This window comes from Nelusetta ayraudi, unplaced genomic scaffold (assembly GCF_046127955.1).
Source record: "Nelusetta ayraudi isolate G7.1 ecotype Tasmania unplaced genomic scaffold, CSIRO-AGI_Nayr_v1 ptg000004l, whole genome shotgun sequence".
Lineage (NCBI taxonomy): Eukaryota > Metazoa > Chordata > Actinopteri > Tetraodontiformes > Monacanthidae > Nelusetta > Nelusetta ayraudi.
This window is the reverse complement of record NW_027466054.1, coordinates 3047240-3073398: the sequence shown is the minus strand read 5'-3', so window position 1 is coordinate 3073398 and position 26159 is coordinate 3047240. Positions and strand designations below refer to the sequence as shown.

Sequence of the window (26159 nt, the reverse complement as noted above, 5' to 3'; positions counted from 1 at the left end):
ACTGTATTTATAACTGTACACATAAAAGTACAGTCAGTTAGGTTGAACAGTAAACAGAGCACAAACGCTTGCCGAGTAAAGATGCCTCAGAATAAATGCCACATATGCTCCAGATGGTATCAATGTTCAAGAGGAGAGAAATGCTTTTAAAAAAAAAATCATCTGCATTCAATAAACGACGACAATTCGAGAGAGAGCCACTCCAGTGGTACAAACGGCCTGTGTCAGCAGTCTGCAATAATTTTGTTTTTCCATGGTTCCACTTTATTATACTGCAAGGCATTTTATTCATTAGTTCATTTCAATTCAGCTATGTTATATAACTCCAGATGGAGAACTTGATTTAGAGTCAAGGGGTGGCAAGGGATAAAAGTTAATGCAAACACAAAAGCAGGTGAGTAGGCATGTTCACGGACAATCAATAGACAATACAACAACAACAGAAACACTACAACACAATAGAAACCATTATAAAAGTTACATGTGCAAATTGAGGTGATTTGTTGCAAGGGAAATCCAACAGTTCCCAAAGGAACAAGAAATCAATGGCCAAGAGCAAACATTGCCAACTCGCTGTGATTCCTGCAGTCTGACAATGAGCGGAGCTGTGTCTGAAATCCCTGACTCACCATTTCTCAATAAATATTGAGGTTCTGGTAGATGGCTGAATAGTAATCTCCTCAGCAGAATGAATACATTGCACAGAGGAAAAAAAGAAAAAAGGAAAAATGACTGAAATTTTTATTTGTAACATACAAGGTCTATTTTTTCTAAATGAAAAATGACTTATCTAAATTAGTTTAGATTTGTCAAGTCGTCATTCAAGCTTTTCGTTTCATGTTTCCTATGCTACAAAGTGTAATAATGCGCACTCAGCAGTAAGGCAATAGTTCACATACTTAATGGGCTGAAATTCTGAAAAGTTAAAATAACCATGTGCATTGTCAAGAAGATCCAATGAATGACTACACTTAATACTACAACATTGATTTTGCAACATTACACATTACATTGAGGTGGATGGTTTGGAGGTTTTCCTTAAAAATTAGAACGACTAAAAACTTATTTGACCTAAGCATTCTGTTTGTGCTGTTGTGATCGGTGAATTGATAAAGCGATTGTACAAACTGAGCTTGGATTTGTGTTTTCGAAGCAGACAGCTCAAAAGAGTGTCATCAGCAGATTCCAGCACATTTCTTATGCCGGCCTCAACAGCCAGTAAAATAAAGAATGTGAAGCAGAGGCAATAGGAAAACCAGAGGAGGAGAGGGGTTTTACTGAGAGACTGGATTTCCTTTAGTTCAAATCTTAAAGAAGAACCTCATCCCTTAATATCTTTACTAAAATGTGATCGATAATGCTGCCTCAGCTCAACTGTGTGGCTGGACACCTATTACACATGTATATTTGTATGATATGGGATAGACAATCATGTTCTAATGTAAAAACATACCCAACAAAGAAGCATTATTCTCACCTGCGGCTCACTGTGACAAGCGGGTCGAGGAGAGCGAAAGAGTACAGCATCGTTCCAAACTGGCCACAGAACGTAACCACACTGTGGAGACACTCTAGACATCAGCTGCCACGAACCAGTCTCGTCTGTTAAGATAAACGATGCATGTTTGATCTTTAGACATCATTTTCCCAGAAGTGAATGTGGTTGAGGTAATCTGACGTGGTGTCAGAGTGAGTAAGCTGCGGTTCAGTAAATCTGAAGGCCATATGGTACATTTGGGAGTTCCCACAACCTTTGCAAAGTTGGCCCTAATTATCCAGTGGTGGAAAAAAGTTTTTGGACACCTCGCGCATCCGTGTTTCCAAGTGTTATTTTCATTTATTTTAGTGCCGTCATCAACATTTATAGGCATGTTGCACGTGCACTGTTCTGTCCAGCTTACAACTGGATGTTTCGGCAAGGTGACGTCCCTTGCAACACATCCAGAGGACAAGAACTACAAGAACTTACCAGTAGGTTTCTTATTTTGTCTTCACATATAACAAAATGATTTCCACATGCTGGTGCAACTCAGATGTAGCCAAAACCTTTGAAACAAATCCGCCCAAAATTTCTGTCAAATATTCTAAATTTTAGTAACATTTTAAGGGTGTCCAAAAACTTTGCTTTTAAACAAAACACTTGCATTTAAAAAAGGTTGTAGACCATAGCTTAGGTTTCGGCCAGCTTCAGATATTTTAAAGCTTTTCAAAAATCCTCAGAAAAGTCAAATGTTGCATTAAAAAATGAAATATTATGACAAGGGAAATACTGACCTCTGACATGGAATGAGTCAATGTCAGCAAAAGGCACTAAGGCTTCTATTTGGTACGCTTTACAATGGACATCGGGGGTGTGCAGGGTGGCCTCAGCGGTAGATGTTGTGATGGTGGGAGTGGAAGAAGTCATAGTGGTGGAGGTAGTGGTAGTGGTGGTGGCTGTGGTAGTGGTAGTGGGGGGCTTTTTGGTGGTCTCTGGCGGCTGTGTCTGTGTATACTGGGGGGCAGAGGGGTACTGGCTCTGTACAGGGTAGTACTGTGGGTAGAGCGGATAATGAGGATAGGGGTAAACGCCACACATCATGTGGGGGTAAGGCGGGCAAGTGTGTGGTCTCTTGGGCTGCTGAGGACCAGTGTGAGGTTGTTCTGTGGCAGGAGGTGGAGGTGCAAACCTTGGGAAATAAACGGGCCTCTGAGGATAAAAATGGCCGAAGTAATAACTGGGACTGTTAGGCTGGTTGGGCATCGGCATCCTGGTGTGATGGGAAGATGAAGGAGAAGGGGGGGTTTGAGGGGTCGAAGCAGGATCCTCCTTAAAGTCTGAATTTAGGTAAAGAAACGGTCCGTACGGATAGTATGAGCTGTCAGGCGCCGGTAGATAGAGTGGGATGACTCCGTAATTATTGCCAGCTTGTGCTGGGTGAACAAGGGGAGGCGAGGGAAATGGGGATGGGACGAAGGGAGGGGGCATGTTTACCTGGGGATAATGAAGTACTGGAAAATGCTGAGAATCATGATGACCTGAGTCGGTAGAGTCGGCTTGCACATTGGGAGCAGACCCACTGAGATCAAGGGACTGCTGCTGCCCTGCCACGCTACCTGGGCTAACTTGAGTGAGGTGGTGCGGAGGGAACAGCTGAGGAAGCTGGGGGACCTGAGATCCAGGATGGGGATTCTGAGGGTATCCAGGAAACTGTGCGACCTGCGGTGAGGTGGGTGAAGGGCTGGCAGGATCTTGTACAAGGGGAAACCGCAAATAGGTTGGACAGGACAGGATGTGGTCTTGATCATCCAGCAAGAAGTGAAGATGGAGGCCATTCTAAAAAACAAAACAAAAAAAAAAACACAGAAATGTGTAGCAATATCTAAGTGACATCAGTGATTTTTGACGCATTCAAGGTAAGTCACTTACTACTGTGGTGACGCAGGGAGCAGTTTGAGGGACGAGGAAGACAAAGAATCCAGGATCGGAGAGGACACTGTGTGCACACTCCGCGGAAATGAATGGACGCCAGCCTCCGTTCACTGTGGAGCGCATGTTTTTCCAATCAGTCTCAGTCTATAAAAGGCTGAGATTTAGTGTTGCACCACAACATTTGTGGGAATTCAGGGATTTTGAATTCCAAATTGAAAAGCCATACACATTTCCAGGGCATTTACAACATTTTTCAGACATGCATATATCACTCTGACAACTGGCAGTGTGGAGAGGGATTTATGCAAGTATGCACCTTGTTGTTAGGCAACTAGACCACAATTACAGTGATAGGGTTATTTACAAGTCAGTCATTTCAATAACCATGTGCTGTAGAGAGCTATATAATGATGCAAATTATAGAGCAGGAGTTTTGAGTTTAGCATTTCCATCAACCACTGTGACTACTGAGATTTACCAAGTAAAGCATTCACATTAAATTTGCCTGTAATAAAATATAACCGCAGAATGATTTGAAAGAGCAATTTTGTGTTTAATTCAATTGGCCATTAGCATGTAGAATGTTTTGCAAAAATATATATATTTGCACACTTAATGAACTAAAATGCCTCAATGGTCGCCTTCGCCTCGAAATCCAAAACAGCAACTTCAGAGAAACGCTTGTTTTCCAAGGCCTGCACAGTCCAAACTAAGACTTTTTGACCCAACAAACCTTGTTTCATTTTGGAAGTAGGTATTAATAAATAAAAGATTAATTACATCATACCACATGAAATTAAGTCTTGACATTTCAAATCGATCAACACACCTAAAACGCCCATCGTCCGTCTATTAGGCTCCTGCCCTGTCACCTGCACTGCCATGGCAGAGGAGGAGCAAAACACTGAGGGTGCTGCGGTGGCCGGCTGCACCGGGCAGGAAAGCTTCATTGGGCTACCCAGCCACATCAAGGGCAGAATGTAACTCCCATTCTAAGACGACAAAATAAAGAACACTGGATACACATTATGTTAAAGAGTAAAAACGAATGGCAAAAGATGCTGATACCTTCTGTATCATGAAACATGCGCCATACAGCGCAATCACTTCAAGGCTTTGTCCTGATGCTTTCACTGTGTAGCCACAATAAGAGGGTAACTGGAACAGAGAGATAAGGGAGCCCCCCTCTGTAAAGAAAAATAGTTATGCTCTGGTCAGCTGGAAGATTGAAGTTACTTATTAATTAATACATTTCTTTTCCTTTTTTTCAAAACAAGCATGAACAAACAGCAGTGTATGCTTTTGTCAAGAGATATCCTTAAAGAAATCCATTATCATAATCTTTGGACAGTATTAAAGCACAAATTATCGATGTTAATAAATAAATAAAAGTTACAATTATGCTGACCCTAAGGCAAGCATGGGCAAACCGCGGCCCATTAAGAATTATATTCCGGCCTGCCGAATTTGAATAAATTTTATAATAAGAAAGTAATTCATAAAATTGCTGTATTTCATGATTTTTTTTCATTATTTTAAGAGTTATTTTTAAAATAAAAAAAAAGAAAAGAAAAGAAAAAAAAAGAGCCAAATATTGTGGGGTTATAAAGACATTTTGTTGAAGACCTTTATCATTTTCAGCTCTCAAACGTCTTACCTCTGTTCACAAACAAGTATGTGAATCCTTCTCCAGAGGCAGTGAAGGTCATGACCTTATCATCACACAACACCAAAGGCCTCATGGCCAACCACTTGGCCCTATGTGGACTGGAGTGAAACGACCGGCCATGAACCTTGCCTTGGACTCCGTCAAAATCTAAATCCATAATTTAAAAAAATAAGTATATATTAATTTTGCATTGTTGCTCCATGCAGTTCCCAACACATCCACCCATCTTCTATGCCCTTTCCTTCCTCCATCACTCAAGATTGCAGGGGTCTGCTGGTATAACACTCCGTATGTATAACGTTTAAACAAATTCTTGAAGGTTCTCTGACCTGTGGAGACAGCCTGGTTCTCATGAGAAGAGTCTGGGCCAGAGAAGCCTCGTCGCCTGCTCTTGCCAACAGTCCACGACGAGTTGATAAGAGCAAAGTCGCTTTCACCCAGCATAGAGACATTGAAATACGGGGAAGCCGCCTCAGCGTCAGCCGAGTCAGGTGCGACCACGTCGGACTGGCCCACGTTTGTGTTCCGGTTTACCTGCTGCCCCGAGGGCCAGCGTGCCTCCTCAAAGTCGCCGTCCCGATTTTCCCCGTCGAACACATCTCCCCGCTGCCATAAACTTACGGCGCGACACGACCGAAAAAAGCCGAGGTAGATAACAAGGGCGAAAACAACCCAATATTTCTCTTTGCTCAATTTGCGAGACATCAGCGGCATGTCGGTGCTTTAAGCTGCAAACGCAAAAAGAGCATCACCTGGGCACGGGAGCATTAATTAAGAGTCTTCGACAGCCGCCCCATTATAACGTCGATAGAGCGGAAGTGGGCGGAACGCGTGATTCAGAACCCCGACCAATAGAAGATAATGACAGGAAACACCAATTGAGAGTTTGCGCCGTGTGAAAACTGTGATATATAAATTGATATACATAAAATTGATGACGTAATTATTTGAATCAACTTTCATTCAGTTAGATTCCTCTTGAGATTTCAAGCACTGCTTCAAGTGCTGAACTGCAGATGACTGAATTGGGCCTTTGTTACTCAAAGACATTTCGCATTCCCTATTCTCCAAGTTAAGCAGAAGATATAAGAAGCCAAGAGAATTCTAACAAATTTGCTGTCAAAGGGAGTTTAAGCGAGGGACATACCATGACAATTGCAAATGTTTGATCAATCATTTTTGACATAATACACATATTCTTGGAGCACATGTGAGCTTACCTTTGAGAAGTATAATCCAGAGCTGGCAACTAGAACATGAGTAGGATGTTTAGGCAGTGTTGACGTGAGGCGACCACAAAAAGCAATGTTATATTGTTGGGCTTAGATTCACAAAACAACAAACAACAACAAAACAACAACAACTGAGCCGCAAAATGCAATGAATTGAAAACATATGATAGCACTTCATTAAAGGCCTGGAACTTAAAAGAAAGATGACAATCAGTCAATCGCTTCGGCAAAAAAAAAAAAATCAAAACTGTGGAACAAGAGAAAAAGCATTGTCGAAACCATAATGTCTGGAGACAGTTATAGCATTCCAACAAGTAATTGTCATACTTACAACATGAAAAGATTTGTTGATTGGTCAGGATTTGACAAGTTTTAGAAAAGTGAATATAAAGATAAAGAAAATGAAATAATACATGGATCCAGATTTTAGTTGCTGATTTTATATTTCTAATCATTTTGTATAAAGATATGCAAATAACAGATATATACATTGAAAAGGATGGGAATCCGGAGATCGGAAAAGTGTGTGTGTGTGTGTGTGTGTGTGTGTGTGTGTGTGTGTGTGTGTGTGTGTGTGTGTGTGTGTGTGTGTGTGTTAATTGGCCGTCCTGAGCGTGCTCAGAAGAGTCCGGTGATCTCCTCGGTGACCAAATCATATCATACATTGAAAACTGCTCTGAAGGTAATTTTTATGTTTAATCAATAGATCTTTCTGTATGGACAGTTTGTCATAGAAATAAAATCGTTGTTGTCGCTCGTGAAATATTTTTCTGTTTCCAGTCAATAAGCAGCTACTTCTATCTAATGTTTTTCCAATAACCGCACACTATGAAATGGATGGTTAATTTTTCTTTCGATCGACGTGGGAAACGAGGAACCCCAGGAACTCAGTGTGACGTGCAAAGGGAGCCGGTCCTGCTTAGTACCCACTCAGCATTCACCGTGAGGATATGACACACCCTCAAGGTTCAGATATAATGGTTTCAATCTTGTACTCAAAACTCTTGCCCCCTCTCCCACTCTCTCAAAAAACACTTCCTGTAGTCCATTCAACCCACCTTTAAAGACCAGAAAGGATTTTCATTTCAGCTGCTGTAAGAAAGAGGGGGAGAGTTGTGGCGCTTGTGCAGAATGCATTGTTGATCTGGTTTTACTGATACTCCACTGAGACACAACACAGCCCCAGTTTGGGCCCCTTTGGCTGGTAACAGCCACAGCATCTCAACATTCGATCCCTTTTGTGTCGTCTCCAGAACAGTATTTAGTTATATATAGTATTCAGAGCACTTCATTGGACAAAGACATTTAAGTATGATTGACAATGATAATGAAATAGGGTTCTTGCTCTGTGTAACTATTTACCATGTTCTCTGGAATGTGCCTTTTTGGGAAAGAAGACAAGCTGAAGTCATTTTATATAAATGTGTGTTTACAAGAAAAGTTAAAAGGAAAAGCTAAAAAAAAGATTATTCAAGCAGACATATCTGATACAGTATTTCATGGTTCAAAAATGGGGACAGTCTCATGCCTACTTATTAGAATGTTTTTAAAAAAACATTTTTTTAATATAATATTGTCAATCAGGAGACAGAATAAAAAGGTTAAATTAATCAAAGGATTCTAGAAGAGTTTGTTCCTTATACCAAAATCATTATATTTGACTTACTTGTTTGGGTAATAAATTTGGGTACAATCTCTGCATTTGAGGGCAGTAGTTGTTTTAGTATTTCGAAAGTTCTTTAGTATTCTTATGTCTATTTCAGACTGAGCCTATAAGGGTCTCTATACAAGGTTTAGTCCACTGGTGATTTTAACCAACAACCATATAGGACGTGGGAGCCGACAGTACTGTAAGCCCTGTGCCAAACCACAGAGTGAAATCCAACCCTCTTCCTGTTTGACAACAGGGGCTGCCCACCCTGTGCCTTATTTGTGTTCAGCATTGAGCCATGTCGGCCGAGCATTTAATTCTTGCTCATATTATTATACCGGCCACAGAAGACCCTGAACAGGCAAGTGTCAGTTCCTTCTCAATGAGGTGTGTAACTTAGGGTGATTGAATGTGAACTGACATCAAATTATCAGTGGTTATTGGTAGGTAAAACAGAAAAAGATGCAATTATATTATGTCAATCTCAATCCTACCTCCAGCAGGATAAAGCAGTCGTTGCAAACCTATTGGAGACTTTCATTCCATGTGGTCTTTATTGAGAGACAGAGACAGAAGGGAGATAACATACAGGGAGCAGGGAAACGTTAGAGAAAAACAAACAAAGGTTCTCCTGTAAATAACAGTCAACACATTGTGAGGATTATTCATTAAACACAACATGATAAAATACAGCTATGCTGTCAGCTCACAATTCTCATGGCTTGTGACTTTTAATTGGGCAACTGCTGTATATCTCGTTCTTATTTTTGAACTCATTAATGCTTTTGGTATATAGCTGACTTCGCCTTTAGAGTTTTGTGTGTTGCTGCTATAGGAAGCCTGAATTTCCCTACGGACATGAACAGTGACAAGACACTGTTTAATTGCAGCTAAAAAATAACACATACAGGTACCAGGGTTTATTTAAACATTTTAGTATGTGAGAACCATGAAAGCCTATTCAAGTGCCTGCAACAGTTTTAGTCCACCAGTGTGTGATGCCTCTTTTAAGGATTATGAGATAAATTGACAGTAGTAACCTATAGTTCACTTCAGTCTCGCTTCTGTGCTTCAGACACCCCAGTGAGTGTCTGAAGCACAGAGAGTTTTTTCTTTTTTTGAATGCCTCTTAGACTTTTTATGTGCTGGATGACCTGGCAAGCCTTTCTTAAAGCAGCCCGACACTAGATGCACAGCTTAAGAAGAGAAGTCTTGAGCTGAGAAGTCTTGAAAGCTGACATTCATAGAGGACAGTAGACAGCTGGTGTGCCAGTTGTTCACAAAGGTGTGAAAGAAGAAAGAAAGAAAGAAAGAAAGAAAGAAAGAAAGAAAGAAAGAAGGTGCAAGAACATTCAAATTCCATTTGGCTCCATCTGATCCTGAAGAGTTGACTCCTTTTTTTTACGCACAGCGTGGCGCTGAAATGGGAAACCTGAAGCCCCTGGAAGTCTGGGTGTTTCATTGAGGGGGAAACATTTTTTAAACTTCATGGGTGGGGCTTGGTGTGTGAGGAAAGAGAGGGAAGGCAGAGGGAAAACAGAGTGGTGTGTGTGTTGAGAATTCAAAGCTGGGTGGGTCTACTCTCTTCTACATTCCCAAATAACTCCCGAGCCGTGTGTCCAAACGCTTTCAGGTAACTTTTGTTTACATCTAAAATTGCTAAGCTAAGCTGTTTTAGTTTTAGATGTTTGGCGTGACCAACCAAAGTTCTGACTTTTTTTTTCTTTTCTTCTTTTTTTTTTTATTTTTTTTAACCATCGCTTTGTAGGATGTAAAACGATTGAAGCGCGCGCGACTCTAAAAACTTTGGGGAAACTTTATAAAAACGAATACGCATTTGTGTTGTGATGGTAAAACGTGCTTGACATTTGCGATTGTTAGTAAGAATTGTATTTTTTTCCCCCCACCGTGAGGTATTCTCGCGCTCTTTTCGAAAGTTGTTGACTGTTAGTTCAGGTCTCTCTCTCTCTGTGTGTGTGTGTGTGTGTGTGTGTGTGTGTGTGTGTGTGTGTGTGTAACGGCACAGCACCCATTTGGGAAATGCCCAAACGCCGTCTAAACAATTGCGCCTTTCTTGTCGACAGAAACAGCCCGAGGCCGTAAAAAAAACCCGCCGCCCGTCGAAACCTACACATTGATGCGACCATTTGAGCTGTCACACGGAAGAAAATACGCGGTGGTTTTAACATTCAAGACGTTAAATCCTAGACGCGAGCGCGTTTGACAGCGGTTTTGTGTGCGTGTGTGTGTGATCCAAAATGTGAGTGCGTGAGAGACCTGCGGGGCGAGTTTGGACTTGTGCAACCCCCTGCCTCCCCCCTTTGTGTTTGAGACAGTATTCATTTAGCACAGCTGTGTGTGTGTGTGTGTGTGTGTGTGTGTGTGTACGCGCGCCCATTAATGCTTTGTACCGTATGCGCCTGGGTTCCATTAATCTGTGAACGTGGACGGTAGAACATAACGGCGAGGGCGTCCCTGCTTTTCATTTTTCAGGAGGCCACGATGTTGATACTGGCTGGAATCGTCTTCCTTCACATCACCACCATCATCCTGCTGCTGGTGGCAACCATTGACAATGTGAGTGGAAGTTCTTGTTTTATTTTCTCATTATAGACACAGAGCAAAGAATCTGCCCGGGATGCTCACAGTCCAACGTTCCAAAAAAAAAAAGAGAGAAAAAAAGCCTACAGTTGAATATCTGAAGGGGACGCTTTCTATATCTTTGACGGAAAAAAAAAACTGAGAGTGAAGCGTGTCTGCCAACGCTGCGTGCACACCGGTGTTGTCGGGTTTCAAGCAATTATTGACACAGCGTCTGGATATTCTTGATATGCCATGTTTATTCTGGCCTTCCTCTGTGTCCTCAGGCCTGGTGGATCACTAAAACAGTGTCAACGGATCTGTGGGGAAAGTGGGAGCTGGCAAACACCGTGTGGCATTACACCGACCTGAAAGATTACCCCGAGGGTGAGTCGATGCTTGAAGGACTTGAACTGGTGATATTGGTCTTCACGTTCTCACCAGAAAGCTGTCGCAACGATGACTTGATGTGACTTGATCTGAGATTGTTTGGGATGGAAATACCGATACTGATGTTTATCAGCATTTTTGAACAAGTTCAGCTGAAAGTCAAACTGTTCTAAGCATTTCCTTCAGCCTCAACCCATTTTCATAATTTTGATTCGGGTCCGGATATTGACAGGGCAGCGCCGCCCCTGTCTCCTTCCCAACAGCTCAGTAACTTGGTGCCTCTTTTTTTCCCTCCTCTTTGCTGCTGCAGAATATCTCCAGACGATCCAGGCTACGTCGGTGCTGGCCTGTGTCTTTGCCATTCTGGCCTTGTTTGTGTTCGTGGCTCAGTTGTTCACCTTGCCCAAAGGCCAAAGATTCACCTTCACTGGCATTTTACAGCTAATTGCTTGTAAGTAAACCGGCAGAAATATTGATTTATCTGTGCTGCTCTCTGCTGAGGTTTTTTTTGTATCTCCAGGGATTGAGCTGGGTGTTTGTGTTGAATAAGATCATTGGACTTATATGTACATAACTCTTTTCGTCTATATCTAACTGAGAAACAAAACTGTCGTGGTTTCTAACAGAACAACTTCAAATCTATTACCTGCCTGTCATTGACTGTGACGACAACAACTCTTGAACATGACATTTGATGAATGGCTGATACAAACAGAGCTCATCTGGAGTGTGTACAGTTTCTACAAGGTCCTGTCAAATGGAAACTGGTGGCAAATCAGTCAGTAGCTGCATTTTATTTGTTACCTGGGTTTAAAATTCTCCACATTTTCAGTGCATCCAGTCTAAATTGGTTAACACAGTCAACTGACTTCAGCTCTCAGTGACATTTGACTGAAAACCGCTGCAGGTTATTTTTGTCCATTTCTTGGACTTTCAACTTCAGCATTGTTGTAATATTAACAGCAACATTGACTCTATGAATAATCTGTGGATCTTGCTAAAACTGACTTTGATTCTGTGTTTTGTGCTATATGTCTGTCTCGATGAAAAAAAAAAGTTTCATTACATTGGAATGTTAGAATGAAGCCATTGTCACACCATGAGAAGACTTGTTTTAACAATTCCTAATTATTATTGTTAAATCCAAATGATCGATAACGAATCTGGCTTTTAAATGTGTTTTTAAGGTTAACCTTTGACCTGTGAACAGCAATAATACGTCTGTCAAAACTCATAATCTGATACTTGGAATGCTCGCCAGCTACCAGGCCATTCCGAACAGTCACAAGATTTTCAACATTCTTCATCAAGATTTTACATGACTGGAAAATGGAACCATCATGTTTCTCATTTAATTTTGATTGCAGCTGCACTGCAAATTCCATTCCTGCTTATTGGCCATTTCATAATGATAGGAAGTAATAAGTGCCCCATGCCTGCGTGCGTGCGCGTGCACGGACACGTGACACAACCTCACTCCTCCTCTGTCCTGCAGGCCTGTGCATAATGATCGCGGCCTCAATCTACACCAGCCAGTTTCATGTCAACGATGCAGAGGGAGGCTACGGCCACTCCTACGTCTTGGCCTGGATCTCCTTTGTCTTCAGCCTCCTCTTAGCGATCACCTACCTCGTCCTGCGGAAGAAGAGTGAGTGAGAGACAACTAGCAACAGGGGGAGGGGGAGGAAGGGGAGGGGTGGGGTCAAGCCTTGCATTGGGTTTCCAGTTTGAATTTTTTGGGGCCAGAAAGACAGGGGTTCGTTCACAATTTGGGAGGAATAAAATGCTAGCAAGAGCCATTTGTTGATATTTTGAATATTTTAAACTGAAATTTGAATTGTGCGTATTTTCCATGAAGAGCTTGAGTGAACTGGCAGGACGGGTTACTAAATGTTGATTAAGAGGGTGCAGTCTCTAATACTGTTAATATCTTTATAGTACAAGTATATAGTTATTCATAAAACAAGTTATTTTTTACATTTACTTTTAAAAGGTAACAACATATCGGGTTGGATAGTTGTGTCCTTATCCATTAGTACTGTAAACTAATAGTGTAACATAAACATGCAGACTTTCTATTAACAAGTTTGTTGAGACTATTTTCAGTAATGGTTTCCCTTGCATGAACAAAAACAGCAGTAAATAAAATGAAAAAAGGTGCCAAATACGATAACAAATTTTATTTGCTTTAAAACCAAAGCATAAAACTGAGAAATCAGTATCCAAAGAGAGCTGGAACCTTTCAGGAAGGCTACCGCCTGGCTGAATTTTCCATTTTGGTTGAACAAAGCTACAGGAATTAGTTTCACTTGTGCCACATTAGAGGAGGGCAATGTCTTATCTAACAATTATTCAAAGGAAATTTTCCCTAGTTGACAAAGCCTGCTGAGTGGGAGGAGGATGGAGTGAGCCAACTACTCCTGCTAGGTTTACATATTCATCATCCCGCAGTGACACATTGTGAGTCTGACATTTACTACTGCAGGTTTAAAGAGACCAGTCCAAAATAAATCCAGACTGCATTTGTGAAGGTACGGCATGCTGGCAGAGCTAAAACATTCCCGTTGTTGTACTTGAACGATCAGCAGAGACAAGCCTTCATTTCCAAACTAAGTAGTTTTATACATATATCTGTATTTTCAACTGAAGTTTAGCATATCCCTTTTTTATTCTATGTACAATGTAGACGTGTTTTTGCAGTGTTTTCTATTTTCTTTTTTTAACCGTGTTTGATTTTGTATCTGTAGTTGGCTGCTATCATAAAAAAGTACACGCAAATTGTACAAGTGAATGAACAGTGAACCAAAAACAGAACGATATTTCTGTGTACTATATTTCAGGTCTATGCAATAGAAGATTTTAGTTGTAACTGATGTTAAGCCATATCATTTATGAATAAAAAAATAATGATAAGCTTGTGTTTCTGCTGTCAGTGAAAAATGTGCTATAACACAACATACAGAAAATACTCACAGATCTGGAGGCATTAATCATTCAACTTTATTTAAATTAGATCGACCATTTGTACAGAATGTTTTACATCAGGCATAATTGACACAAAACAAAGCTCTGTGGAAACGCAGGATTTTAACTGACGTCTAAATCTATATCTCAGTGAGGGGTTTTGAATAATGTGCACATTACAGTTATGGAGTTTTAAAAACAACACTTCTTCAGGTCTTATAACAGACCCAGTCGGACACAGGAATGTTCCATAATATGAAGAATCGTTCCTATAGGACGTGAGTTAAAACTGGACTCAACTATATGCCTTGTCCAGACGGCGTTATGCGCTCTTGAACCACTAGATGGAGAAGATGATTCTGCTCAGCAGTCAGGAATGGCCTGATGGAAGGAGGGAGAAGGGGAGGCAAACACACGGTCACGTTAATGCTGCTCAAGGCCGATGACAAGTTGGAAACAAACATTTTTAAATGCTCACCACAGTTCTGTCTGAAGACACTTTAGGGACTCTGTGTCTTTCTCCTGACAGGCCATCTGCAAAACAGATTGCGCTGTTAAGTGCTGCACAAATAAAATCCCAAGTGCAAATACACTTGATGGGACCTAAGGATTTATCACCATTTATGCAAAACAATTCAAACCTATACACTGAATAAACCGCTTCAAAATGAATGCATTTGAGATGTATTGCGGACATTGATTAATAAATGTTGTTTCTTTGCATCGAAAGCTAAGAGTTAAGCTTCCTCGACTTGACTGGAAATGTGAGAAAAAGAGAGATGGGAAAACATTCCATTGTCTCAGACAGATCAACTCCAGGGCATTCATCTGTGCCGCATGAAAGTCATGACGACCATTTTTCCTTTCCGAGGCAGGATGGACCAGGAAATCCTGTGAACTGTGCAAGTATGTGGATGATGAAACTCACCACTACTGATTGCAGGAGCAGGAAGACATTCTCAGGGAGAAAGGTCACTAGAAAAAAGAGAAGACAAAAGTCGCGTTTACGTCACTTCGAATAAATGTCCCTCACAGGACTCGCGCACTCGCTGGAATCTTAATAAAAAGCCCACGTACATTAGAAATGTTTTCGAGTTTCTTGGATGGAGAAAGACGGTTGTTGAAATAAATGTGTATTTACCTTGGCTGTGAGGATCAAAAGACTCCCATGCATATCTCTCCAGGGTCTGAGCATGTTCAGTGAGGAGCTTCTGAGGTGGGGGCTGCACAGGAGACACAAGATTCAAATCATTAAACCACAAAGTACCAACGCACAAACAGTCGCAACAATGTGAGAGTCTTGGCAGCCGCAGTCAAAGGAAATGTGAATCCCACTAATTGTAATACAAGTAACATTGTGGTATATGTAGCTGTTATCTAAGCTCTAACTTTAACTTACGATAAAAATGGAAGAGAAAAGAAAATCCTGCATCATGTTTGAAGGAGCCAAACTAGAAGGTTTCCTAGTTCCTCTATATGTCTTATATTTACCTGTTTCCACAGATTATTTTCATAAATGTATTAGAGTTATATCCTTGCAATAATAAAACCGAATATAGACAGATTTTTGGTGCAATTCAAGATTTTAGTGTATTTTGTTTTAAAGAATATAATAATTCATGCATAGCAATATTGAGAAAGTTAAGTACTAACCTCAAGCAACATCAAAAGTAGGACTCTGGAAATCTCACATTTTGCCACAATGTCGATGAATGCACCTTTTAAAAAGAAAAAGAAAAGTGTAATGATTCAAATGAAAAAGACAGACTATATGTTCTCCCTCTGAGGTCTCTTTGGTATTTAGATTAGATTTTAGAATCTAACTCTTGTTCCATCACTGGCTGACTTCAACACTCCAGTGAGAGAAACAAACTAAATTTTACTAACATTTCACCGGATTTCGTTGACACACAAGCAGCACATATGCAGGTAGATTAAAGTTGAAACTGACCGACAGGAGTGGTGGTGCCTGGTAACTGTAATCCTCTCTCTTGGCACATCAACTGCATCTCTGTGAACACTGACAGAGCACCATCATAGTCACCTGCAAACAAACAAACAAAAATAACCACAACATTGAAAACTTTAACTGCAGAAATTGGGCGACAAAAACTGGGCACCTCAGAGTTTTGATTCCTTTCCAATATAAAAAGAAGGCTCTATAAAACAGCACATCCATGTACTTGTTTAGTGTGTACTTTGCTTTTAAATATCATTGCTTTTTATTTGCCTGTACTGTATCACCTTGAGATTTGTTGTACAGTGTATAGTGCATTATACATAAACAGCTTCTTGTAGTAATCATTTTATAACTAGCAGCAATAATGAAAAGATGAGCTCACGTGTGAGAATTTTGCATGTGGCCATTTCACCCAGAGACAGCAGAGCCTCAATTGGTGTCTGCATCTGTAACTCTGCAGCCCTCTGGAAATGTACAACAGCCTCTCCTGGCCTGTTCATCTCCTAGTGAAAACAGAGGAGTGACTCTGATCAAAAAGAACAATAAGCTTTATAAAATACTCTGGACTCACAGTTTTACCTTCAGTGCGTTGCCCAGTTCAAGACACAAGCTGGCTGCCATCACAGGCTGGTTCATCTCGATGTACACCTGGAACCATTGGTACAAAGACACAAGGTCACTATCCCTATTTTCCTCAGATTTGACAATGTTCTACAACGGGGGTACAGGATACAGGACAGAATAAACACTATCATCACATAATGTACTCCTCTTTGTTACAGATATTGTCAGAGCTGTTGCTGACTCATGCTGTACCTTGATGGCGAAACTGTAACAGTTGAGCGCAGCCTGCAGGTGCTCATCAAATCCGGGGGCCTGCAGTGCCCAGTTCTCTTTCTCAGACGTGAGAAAGAGGCGAGCTGCATCAGTTAGTGCTAGGGCCTCGCCAGGAGCATTAAAAAGAGTCTGCTCACAACTGTATTTGAGACATTCAGGACAAAACAACAGCAGACACGTCATCAGCAGGGAATTATCTTCTTATTCAGACTTCATAGAACACAAACACAGCACTGTCCTCAGTCTAAATTGATGTTTGATCTGATATCATAAACTAGCAAAACAAACACACATAAGCACCCCCACCCCATAAAAACATGATTTCTAATGTCACAACTAAGCAATTTGTTTGAGTCAATTAAAAAAAAATGAGGCAAAATGCATATATAAACATTTGTTTATAACTGTTAGATGGCAAAACTGAGGTATTTGAAAAATGACTTTATGTGAATGAACCAACTAGGCTAAAAAATAGACTGAACACCTACAGCCAATCCGACAAACTTATCTCAAACATGTTAAACTTATATTAAAATAAATAAATAAATAAATAAATGAATAAATGTTATAAGGCAACATCAAACATGGCCAGTTCAGGATCTCCAGGGGCAAAACCTTTTTACAATAGAAAATGTACAATTGATTTGAGTTCACTTACCGAGCCATGGCAAGGTTGCAAAAGGCAGCATACTGAAGACAGTCCTGCTGCTTCAGCTCTTTAGCCAACTGACCTGCAAGACAGATTGTTCAGAGGGAGTATACAGTATTTATAGCACGGTGTTCTGGTGCAATTCTGTCAATCTTCGTAAACAAGCCGATAGCTAAATGGACAACGTCGAGTCTTACCGAATTGTTCGCTCGCTTCGGCTACATTTGGCTTTCGCAGGAAACGCCTAAGGAACGAAACAGACGCTTTTTATACATGCGAAACGTTCAGAAATATTGAACTCTAAAAAAAAAACAACTAAAAAACAAAACAAAAAACCTATTCACGTCCTTGGCTAAATGAATTTTGTCTGATTGCACATACGAGGCGAAGGCAGTTACGGCAGTGGCGACGACGACAGGCTAACAGCTAGTTTTAGCATGGTATAAGCAGTGATAGCTGTAAGATATCCATAGCATTAGTACCACATAAAGATCAGATAAACCCAGCACTTAACTTAATCTGTAACTGTATAAATGATGATTTGCAAGGCCTTACTTTTTGAGTTTATTGGACACCGCACGGTATCTCGCTAGAAAATCACCCTCGGCGGCCATGATGGATGCAGAAACACAACAACGAAAACCAGGAAGTCCATCACGCCCCTTGGCTCGTTGAGTAAAAAGGCACAATTTCATTGGCTGTCAAGCCTTAAAGGGTGGTACCCTTTTGACTAGGAACTACCCTTAAATGTCACAGTTTAGCAAACGACAGTTTTCGCATTGCTACTTTATAATTTAATGAACTAAATGTATATCCCAAACAAGAGAGGCGTATTTATTTTCTGTGATATGGGAAAAAGTAATGTGGATAAGACCCTACATTAATTTAATAAGCTTCCTTTACGTGGGCTTTCTTCTACAGGTAAAATACATTTAAAATCAAATTTAAGGACATCTTTGTAACGAACAGGGATGTAAGATGAGTTGCAGAGTTGTGACTGAAGATAATGAAGTTTGTCAAGTTTTCTCGGCTAAAGGGCTCAAAACAATAGTCAACTGTAACAGCAAAATACAGTAAATTGTAAAAACAAAACAAAAAACTCATACTTTCAGCTCTGTTCCGCAACCGCCAATAGAAATTTTAAAAAAGCAGGTTTCCAACTGCATATAATTGTGTGTAAGAAACACTGTCACAACAAATTAAAGATCTACAAAACACAAGTTTTACTCTCTGTGCTAAGTTTACATATCTGTTTGAAAAAATAGCAACTCATAGGAAACCTTTTCCTCTGAGTTTCACAGTAAATGGTATCAAACATGTTAAAAATAGACGTAATCTAAACTAGCTGGTGAAATTAAATGTTTTATTTATTTATTTATTTTATTTTTTACAAAATTTAAACAATTACAATATTAATACATTTCCTTCCTTATGTTGTGTTGTGAAACACATTTCCTGTGGTGTACAAACAGATTTATTCGTCACTCAGAAATTTTCATAGACGGATTCGAACATGTCTTCTTGCTGGGGTGGTTTGGATTCTGTTACCTGTGGATAAGAAAATCACTGCATGAGTTATGAAGTTCAATTTTCAGAAAATATGAGAAAGATAATGAGAGCTGTGCTCACCATTTTGGGGGGTTTATTTTTCTTGGGTTTGTCTTTGCATGGGGCTGGCTCTGTTTTTGTAGCTGAGTGGTCCAGCACGTCATAAATGGACCTGGGCCGAGGTTCTAGGCTCTGAAATTGTCTCAAGTCAGTGTCCAGGAAATATTAAATATGTGGTAAAATATAAATGGAAAGTCAGGCTCAGGACCAGAAATATGCTTACAGCATAGACAGACGGGGGTGTCGTTGCTATTGTCTCCACACTGTTTTCCCCCATCTTTTGCTCATCCATCACTTCTTTTTTAGGATTTTTTTTTCTGCAGCAAACTTTCTAAAATGTAAAATCAGGGTTAATCATTCCTCTCCAAAAAATCTCTAGCTCCATAAAACAAAAGTTCAAACCTGTTAAAATGACTGTCAAACAGTCTGGTTCTTACCCAATATCCTCTGAAGACATACACTGAGCCAACCACACTGAAAATCAGCAGCACACCAGTGAGAACAGAGACTACAATGAACTCTGTGAAATCTGAATTAGTGAGCTCTTTGTAGCCATGATCTGGAATAAAAAAGCAGCAATTAGAAACTGGTCAAAGCATGATGGCTAATGCTATGCTCATTAACAAATGAGAGATAAGAGACTTTCACGCATTCCTCCCCCTCTTTTTTTCAACCAACTGCTGTCCCATGGTGCTTTCCACGCTCACCTCTCAACCGCAGAAACCAGTACACCTTGGCTTTTTTATACTTGCACGAGTACTCTCCTGAGCTCTGTATGTTTTTCAGTGGCACCTTCCGTACAAAGTCCTCTGGCTCGCTAGCCGTGGCAGGGATGACGCTGTTGTATATTTGTTTTTGTAAAGGGTCAGAGCAGGTGAACATGCTACTGCTCTCGTTCACTGGTATCTTCAACTTGCACATGATGTGCAGCTCATCGCCTCTGATGGCCGCAAACACGGTGCTGTCCAGGTGTATACCTGCAAGAGGTCACAGTGCTCTTGTCCAAATAGAGAATGTCATGATTGTTTTGTTGATAAATAAGACTTAATCTATCATCTCCAGTCAGCTGTTGAGTTAAAACATTCTTTAATTTCCCGATGATTTAATTTCGCAAAACTAAGCCATTATGAGGATGACTATTTGTCTGAGTGTCTAGAAGAAGTAACATGTTGTGACATGAATTACACATCTGAAGATAATCTGAAACAGAGGGAGCCGTGTCCTGATTACATGTTGCTACAATCAGCCTTGAAGTTGCATTTCAGATCATTACATCGTTTCATACAAAGACTGTCCAAATGAGGTTTGCATAGCTTACTTGGTGTTTCCAGTCCTGAGTGAATAGAAGGTAGATAAGCGAGAAAAATCCAAGCAGACAAGAAAAACAGAGACCAGAGTGGTTGAGCTTCCATTTTGTTTGAGGCTCTGGACTGAATCTCCTCTTTACTGCTATATAATGTGTCTCCAAGTATTGTTGCCACATGAAATGCAATCCAATGTTCCTGTTTTCTGTTTCTTGGTTCCTCAAAATGTTTTTTTTTTTTGGCCTGTGACTCATAACTGAGAATGAGGTAAGAGTCAGAATTGGCAACAGTCCGTTTAAAACGTACGTTCAATATGTTTGCGGGGAAGCTTGCCTCAACAGCTTTTCGTATTTATTTTCCAACATCACCCTTAGATGTGACACAAAGTGCAGTGCTGACTCTCTGCCACTGCGAGACACTGTTGGAGAATGAGAAGTGTGAGTGTCAGGCACGTGGGTATCTTGTCATGTGCTTTAGTTAGCTGGAGAGGCTCATGCTGTGTGTGTGTGTGTGGGGTGGGTGGGTGGGGGTTGGAATTCAGCTGAAGGTGACATATTGCCTCTTGTTAATGTGAACCAGCTGTGAATGGCGGCTTCTCCTCCTCCTGCGCAGCAGTTTGGCTGAGTTGCCCTCTGAGGTGTGCAGATGTTGACGTTCAATTCCTTTTCAAATCTCCAGATGTCTTTCAGTCTTTTATCTCCTCTTTCCCTTTACCTTCCCTTCTCACTTTTTGGCTGGGGGAGGAATTTTCTCCCGCTGTATTGGTGGCCAACTCTGACCTCACCTCAGCCACTGCATGAAAACAGAGAGAGAGAGAGAGAGAGAGAGAGAGAGAGAGAGAGAGAGAGAGAGAGCTAGTATAACATCTGGACTCCAGTCATTTAAAAAAAATAAAATAAAAATCCAGTTCATATCCTCTCTTATGGTTAGCAAAGCACACAAGCCATTTCCTCACTGATACATTACCAGGCTTCTCTTTTTAAACAAACTTGCTGTAAACAACCAGTCGCATGCTGTTAATGGAGCTGGTACTGTTGGAGGAAAATGGTGTCAATAAATACCACAGTATGACAAATTGTGTTGAGAAAAAAAATACACCCTGTTGCCCTGTTAGTGAGGACATTGTTTTCTTTGGACAACAATTTTAATTAATTCTGACACCATTTTACTTGGACAATGATTCAAACAATTAATTTCAATCAAAATATTTGCTGCAGATTTGTAGTGGACTCATAGCAGTAGTAGGCTCAGTAGACTCATAAGTTTATCTGTTGTAACAGTGATATCATAACACCGGCAGGGAAAATGTACAACCGTTTACTTATTATACAGTTTATAGATTTTATTGCCTGTTGTGGATTTTTATTTCCGACCCAGACAAGAAGAAGAGTGTGTTTATTTGTAATGGAGTTTGACATGTTATAAAATCCTAAATTACTTGAAATAAAAGCACATATTGGTGTGTGGAGTGTTAGAAGGCATTCTTTTTCCATAGACGTGAATGATGTTACTGTGCTGTACAAAAAAAAAAAAATAATAATTTGACAATAAAGTTACATGTCACAATGCAATATTTTTCTCTAAAATGCTGCAGATCTAAAGGAATCAGCATCAGGGAACAGAGATGGAGAGTATTACTCCTTCCTTTCAGCACATTCCTCATGGTACGATTTTTAGAATATATGGGCTTAAAATATGGGCGGCTTCTGTGAGGGTAAAAGGCATGTGGCGAGAAGTGAAGAAAATGCTCCATAACTCAAGCTTTGAGGACACCATAGCACCTTTGTGGAGAAACTCAATCTTGTGGTGCAGAGCCTTGAACATGTTTACCTGTCTCACCCATAAAAAAGTGGTGAAAAGTGGAGGTAGATTACTGAGATGGACTCATCTGAGAGTAGTGAACACATCTGGCAGCATCCGGAGCTTGGTTGTTAGGAGGGAAGTGTGTTTTTTTAAGATCAGGATTTCAGCAGTTGTCCTAATTATATCACAGTGACAAGTTATGGGAGGAGGGAGAAAATAAGAGAAGAGAGGGGGGTAAGGATCGGGGAGAAGAGAGCGGGGCAGTGACAGAGTAGAGAGGCAAGAGAAGTGCAGGCTGGTACTGCAGGTCGGACGTCTGCAGAGAATTCAATCTCAAGTGTCTTCCTCGTTGTCGCCATCATCCTTCACGCTGGTAAGTGGCAGCTGCCATGCATGTGACGCCACTACCATGACTTTGGTAGTTTGGATAATATATATATAAATATGTATTTATAACAGCAAAAATGTGTTGTCGTGACCATCGCAGCGAAGTCCAGCTGGACTGTGTGGTGATGTTGAGACCAACAACCAGATGTGGAACAAGCTGTATCGGATTATCGCATGCGGATATTTTTCAACGGGGCCTCTGAGTCATTGTCATATTATTGTGAAGTATTTTACTGAAACAAACCCTCTCATGTGGAAGTGATTCCGCTGTTTCTGACTTTTCTTCAGCTCTTCCTAATTTTCTGAACAAAGGTGCAAGGCTTATATAATGAAGGCAGAGTCTGAACTTTGAATGGCTTGAAGTATGTGGAAGGATGTTTCTCATCTCAGAACCTGCAGGCTTTTGAAGTGATGTAATAGCTAACTGGAGTTTTTTGAGGGGATTTATTTAGTTTTAAGACTTGAAGTAACTGAAATTAGTATTTGGATACATACATTGGTATTTCCAACAGTAAAAGAATACTTAATTAATGATTTATTATTTTGAATTTTGAATTCTACCATATAAGATAATTGTTTAACTAACAGTGTAAAATAATAAAAATAAAAGTAAAAGTAACAGAATAAAAGTAAAACAAACACTCAGTAAAAATGCTTTCAGAAGAATTAACTGTCTTCTACTTCACCTTCTTTCTCTTACTACTTTCCTAGGTAGTCATGGCCCCTTTGTCCATGTTGATGGTGCTGCTTGCAGTTGCTACGATACCCGGGACCTGGTCAGATAGTCAGGAAAATGAACTGGATTATGGGTACTGGAACTACAGAGAAGGAGGTAAATCACAAAGGGTGGGGGGCCTGGAAATCACAGACAAAAAGAACTCTTAGGTACTGCAGTTGTGCATGAGAATATGAACTTTTTTTTTTTTAACATCGTAACTTTTGCATTCTGAGCATTGAATGGGATACATTTTGACAGTGCTGTGATTTGGGTTTCAGCCGATCGTGTTAACGTGACCTCGGTGCGCAGTGTGACCAGAGTTTTGGACGCATGGGGGAAACGAATCTTTAACGAGATCAAAACTCTGCTGCACTCTCAGCCCAACACAATACTGCCTGACTACTCCAGGTACCTTTAAATACCTCTAATATTTCTACCAACACATTGCCTGTGCAGCTTTACATGCTCTCGTCTTTCTCATCACTCATCAATGATGTAACAACATTAATGACAAGAGTAGGAAAATAATTTAAAAGTACTTAGGAAAACGTCAGTGTTGTTTTTATTTTTCCTTGTTAGGCTAAACTAACCGTTAGCTCAGCAGCAGGTCACAGCATTAAAAAAAAAAAAACCCAAAAAATCCTGTTTGTTGCGCAAGTTCCACATTTGTGTTCACATTGTTCACATTGTTCACATTTTCAACCAACATTGACTCATGCTCGAACTGTCCTGCAGGGTGCGCCCTTTATCAGAGTCTCTCAACGACCTGTTTAGAGAGGTGTCCCTGCTGCGCAAGCGCATCACAGAGCTCTCGCACCGTCTGGAAACCCTGGAGCCGTTTCTGCGTCACTACGGCTACCGCGGCACAAAGGAGGGAGCAGCAGGGGAAGGGGGCCACGGAGGTGAAGAGGTGGTTGCAGCAGGGTACCAAAGCCCCAGACCTGGGGCCAAGGGCAGCCGAGTGGTCGGTAGGAGACGTGTGAGGGTCCTGAGGAACGGAGGTGTGAGGCTGCTACAGAGAGTGAGAGACTCTCAGTGAACACCGGGTTGGAAGAGCCTCAAGTGATGATATGTGGCCCCACTGACCCGTGTATGCCTGTTAATATTTTATTTCTGTATGATTAATAGTCTGAGACAATCATATTTCCAATGCTCTCAGTGGCAGAACAGACACTGCAGAAACTGCATGCAGTTGAAAAAAAAACAAGTGTTTGTGATGTCACAAAGGGAGCTTGTACCAACCCTGGCCAGGTTTTTTGTTCCACTCGCTTGTCATCTTCCAAACACCTGAAAGGTCGGGCAAGGGGTCAGTTTTAGCAGAAATCTAAACCAAGCAGTTTTTGAAGTATGCTGTAAAGACAGGGATAAAAGAGTCTTTCATGAGAACCAAATATCTGAAGATGGATGTAATATGGAGCCTATAATCTGTGTAATGTTCTTAATCTCAGTCAAATTCATAATGACCTCCTGTAAAACATTGTTAGTTAGTTAGCTTTTACCCATAATGATGCAAACAGCAGAATTACCACATCCATGTTCCGTAGCATGTGCTTTTCATATCTCATTAACTATTATGATGCAGCTCATGTCTCAAGGGCAAAGTTCTCTGCAATCAGTGATCTTTTTTTTTTTGTCTTACACACATACATTTGTAACTAAAAGTACTAAACATTTTGTTTTTTATCTGATCATTAAAGGTTTGCTTATAAAACACAGCGAATATCTGAACGAGTGTTTTAGTTTTTGACTATTTTATAAACTAATTTTTCTAAACATTCACTTTAAAGGGATGGTTCAACATTTTGGCAAATTCGCCCATTGCCCTAATCCATACAGTCATATGAGTAGGGAACTACCCTTTAAAAGTAAAGGGGGGAAAAGTGCATGCCAGTATTGTTTTAAGAAAATCTTGGATCTTGCTCAATCTCGGTATCTCCCAGTCAGAAATCTCCATGTGCTACACTTTATCGCCACAAGATGTCAGTGTTTGACTATTGCCGTATCAGACATGACATCACAAATGATTCATGGATATCGTTTCTTTTCTTTTCTTGTCCCTTCTTTCTTTTATCATTTCCCCCAATTCCTATGGGGCCGTTAGGGGGTGCTACACAACCAGGCGCTGTGTTGTGTTTGGAGGGGCGGTGGGGCGGGGGGGGGGGGGGGCGCATGTGTGTGTATGTGTCCAAATGTGGGCACATCCGTCCAAACTTTGTTGCTGTCAGAACTTGACCACCCAGTTTCTCCTCATCCGTCAGCATCACTGTGGCATCGCTCGTTTCTTACTCGCCTAAATCTTCCCAGCTCCTCTTTCTTCACCACCACGCCCCCACCACCACTCCTCCTCCTCTGCAGAAATGTGTACATCACCCACCCACCCCCTCCTCTTCTCCACGCTGCCATGTGTGGGCGTTAAGCTCGGGCTGTTCTTTCCATTTTAGTGTGGTATTGTCAACGCATTGTTGCGTCCAATCCAGTTAAGATGCCGTGGGAATACAGTGGAAATCTCTCTCTCTCTCTCTCTCTCTTTTTTATTCCTACACTGCCACCCCCCTCCTGCTCCTCACCCCTCCCCATCTCTGGAAAGAGCCAGTTGCTAGGTAACAGTTAATTGTCAAGTAGTTACATGTGTTGCGATGCATCCCGAGGTTGTTGGGTCGCTGTAAGGAGTGAACAAGTAAGCAGAAATGATGGGGCTGTCGGCGGAAATCGTGTGGCGCACCCGTTCTGTTTTACCTTTAAAAAAAATGAGAGGAAGAGGAACAGAAAGAGGAGTGGAAAACTGGGTAAAAAGAGAGAAAGGAACAAACCCGCCGTTGCCTCAACATGTTTTTCTTTTAACACATCCAGGGCTGCAGATGCCAAATCTATAAACGCATACTATGGTTTTATTTTTTTATTTTTTATTTTTACAAGCAGCAGGTTGCTTTAAATAACTCCTGTTGCTGGACAAGGTTTTCAGAGTAAAGGAAAGAGGGAGAGAGAGAGAGAGAGA

General features: G+C 40.9%; 5 protein-coding genes across 5 annotated transcripts; 2 read left to right on the top strand and 3 right to left on the bottom strand.

Annotated features, from left to right (window-relative positions):
- Nucleotides 1-1473: 1473 nt before the first annotated feature.
- On the bottom strand, nt 1474-5827 carry LOC142897845 (uncharacterized). The gene is made up of 7 exons (XM_076040471.1): nt 5411-5827; nt 5070-5228; nt 4481-4599; nt 4242-4404; nt 3410-3522; nt 2275-3316; nt 1474-1487 (listed from the first exon to the last, which is right to left on the bottom strand). Exons 1-7 carry the CDS (start codon nt 5793-5795, stop codon nt 1474-1476), a joined length of 1995 nt encoding a protein of 664 aa, XP_075896586.1. The 5' UTR covers nt 5796-5827.
- A 3617-nt stretch (nt 5828-9444) lies between these two features.
- LOC142900301 (epithelial membrane protein 1) lies at nt 9445-13843 on the top strand. Its single transcript, XM_076044519.1, has 5 exons — nt 9445-9597; nt 10458-10541; nt 10832-10931; nt 11245-11385; nt 12430-13843. The coding sequence occupies exons 2-5, from the start codon at nt 10467-10469 to the stop codon at nt 12588-12590; spliced, it is 477 nt and encodes a 158-aa protein (XP_075900634.1). The 5' UTR covers nt 9445-9597; nt 10458-10466; the 3' UTR covers nt 12591-13843.
- A 69-nt stretch (nt 13844-13912) lies between these two features.
- On the bottom strand, nt 13913-18176 carry f8a (coagulation factor VIII associated). The gene is made up of 12 exons (XM_076044496.1): nt 17900-18176; nt 17542-17588; nt 17354-17426; nt 16675-16834; nt 16438-16506; nt 16241-16361; nt 15850-15942; nt 15552-15616; nt 15040-15121; nt 14827-14873; nt 14377-14432; nt 13913-14279 (listed from the first exon to the last, which is right to left on the bottom strand). Exons 1-12 carry the CDS (start codon nt 18037-18039, stop codon nt 14198-14200), a joined length of 1035 nt encoding a protein of 344 aa, XP_075900611.1. The 5' UTR covers nt 18040-18176; the 3' UTR covers nt 13913-14197.
- Nucleotides 18177-18543: 367 nt separating this feature from the next.
- Nucleotides 18544-20420, bottom strand: nfam1 (NFAT activating protein with ITAM motif 1). Its single transcript, XM_076044510.1, has 6 exons — nt 20271-20420; nt 19660-19929; nt 19390-19511; nt 19176-19283; nt 18974-19084; nt 18544-18892 (listed from the first exon to the last, which is right to left on the bottom strand). The coding sequence occupies exons 1-6, from the start codon at nt 20362-20364 to the stop codon at nt 18830-18832; spliced, it is 768 nt and encodes a 255-aa protein (XP_075900625.1). The 5' UTR covers nt 20365-20420; the 3' UTR covers nt 18544-18829.
- Nucleotides 20421-22157: 1737 nt separating this feature from the next.
- LOC142898066 (uncharacterized) lies at nt 22158-24879 on the top strand. Its single transcript, XM_076040817.1, has 4 exons — nt 22158-22432; nt 23158-23278; nt 23443-23572; nt 23900-24879. Exons 2-4 carry the CDS (start codon nt 23164-23166, stop codon nt 24201-24203), a joined length of 549 nt encoding a protein of 182 aa, XP_075896932.1. The 5' UTR covers nt 22158-22432; nt 23158-23163; the 3' UTR covers nt 24204-24879.
- Nucleotides 24880-26159: the final 1280 nt, after the last annotated feature.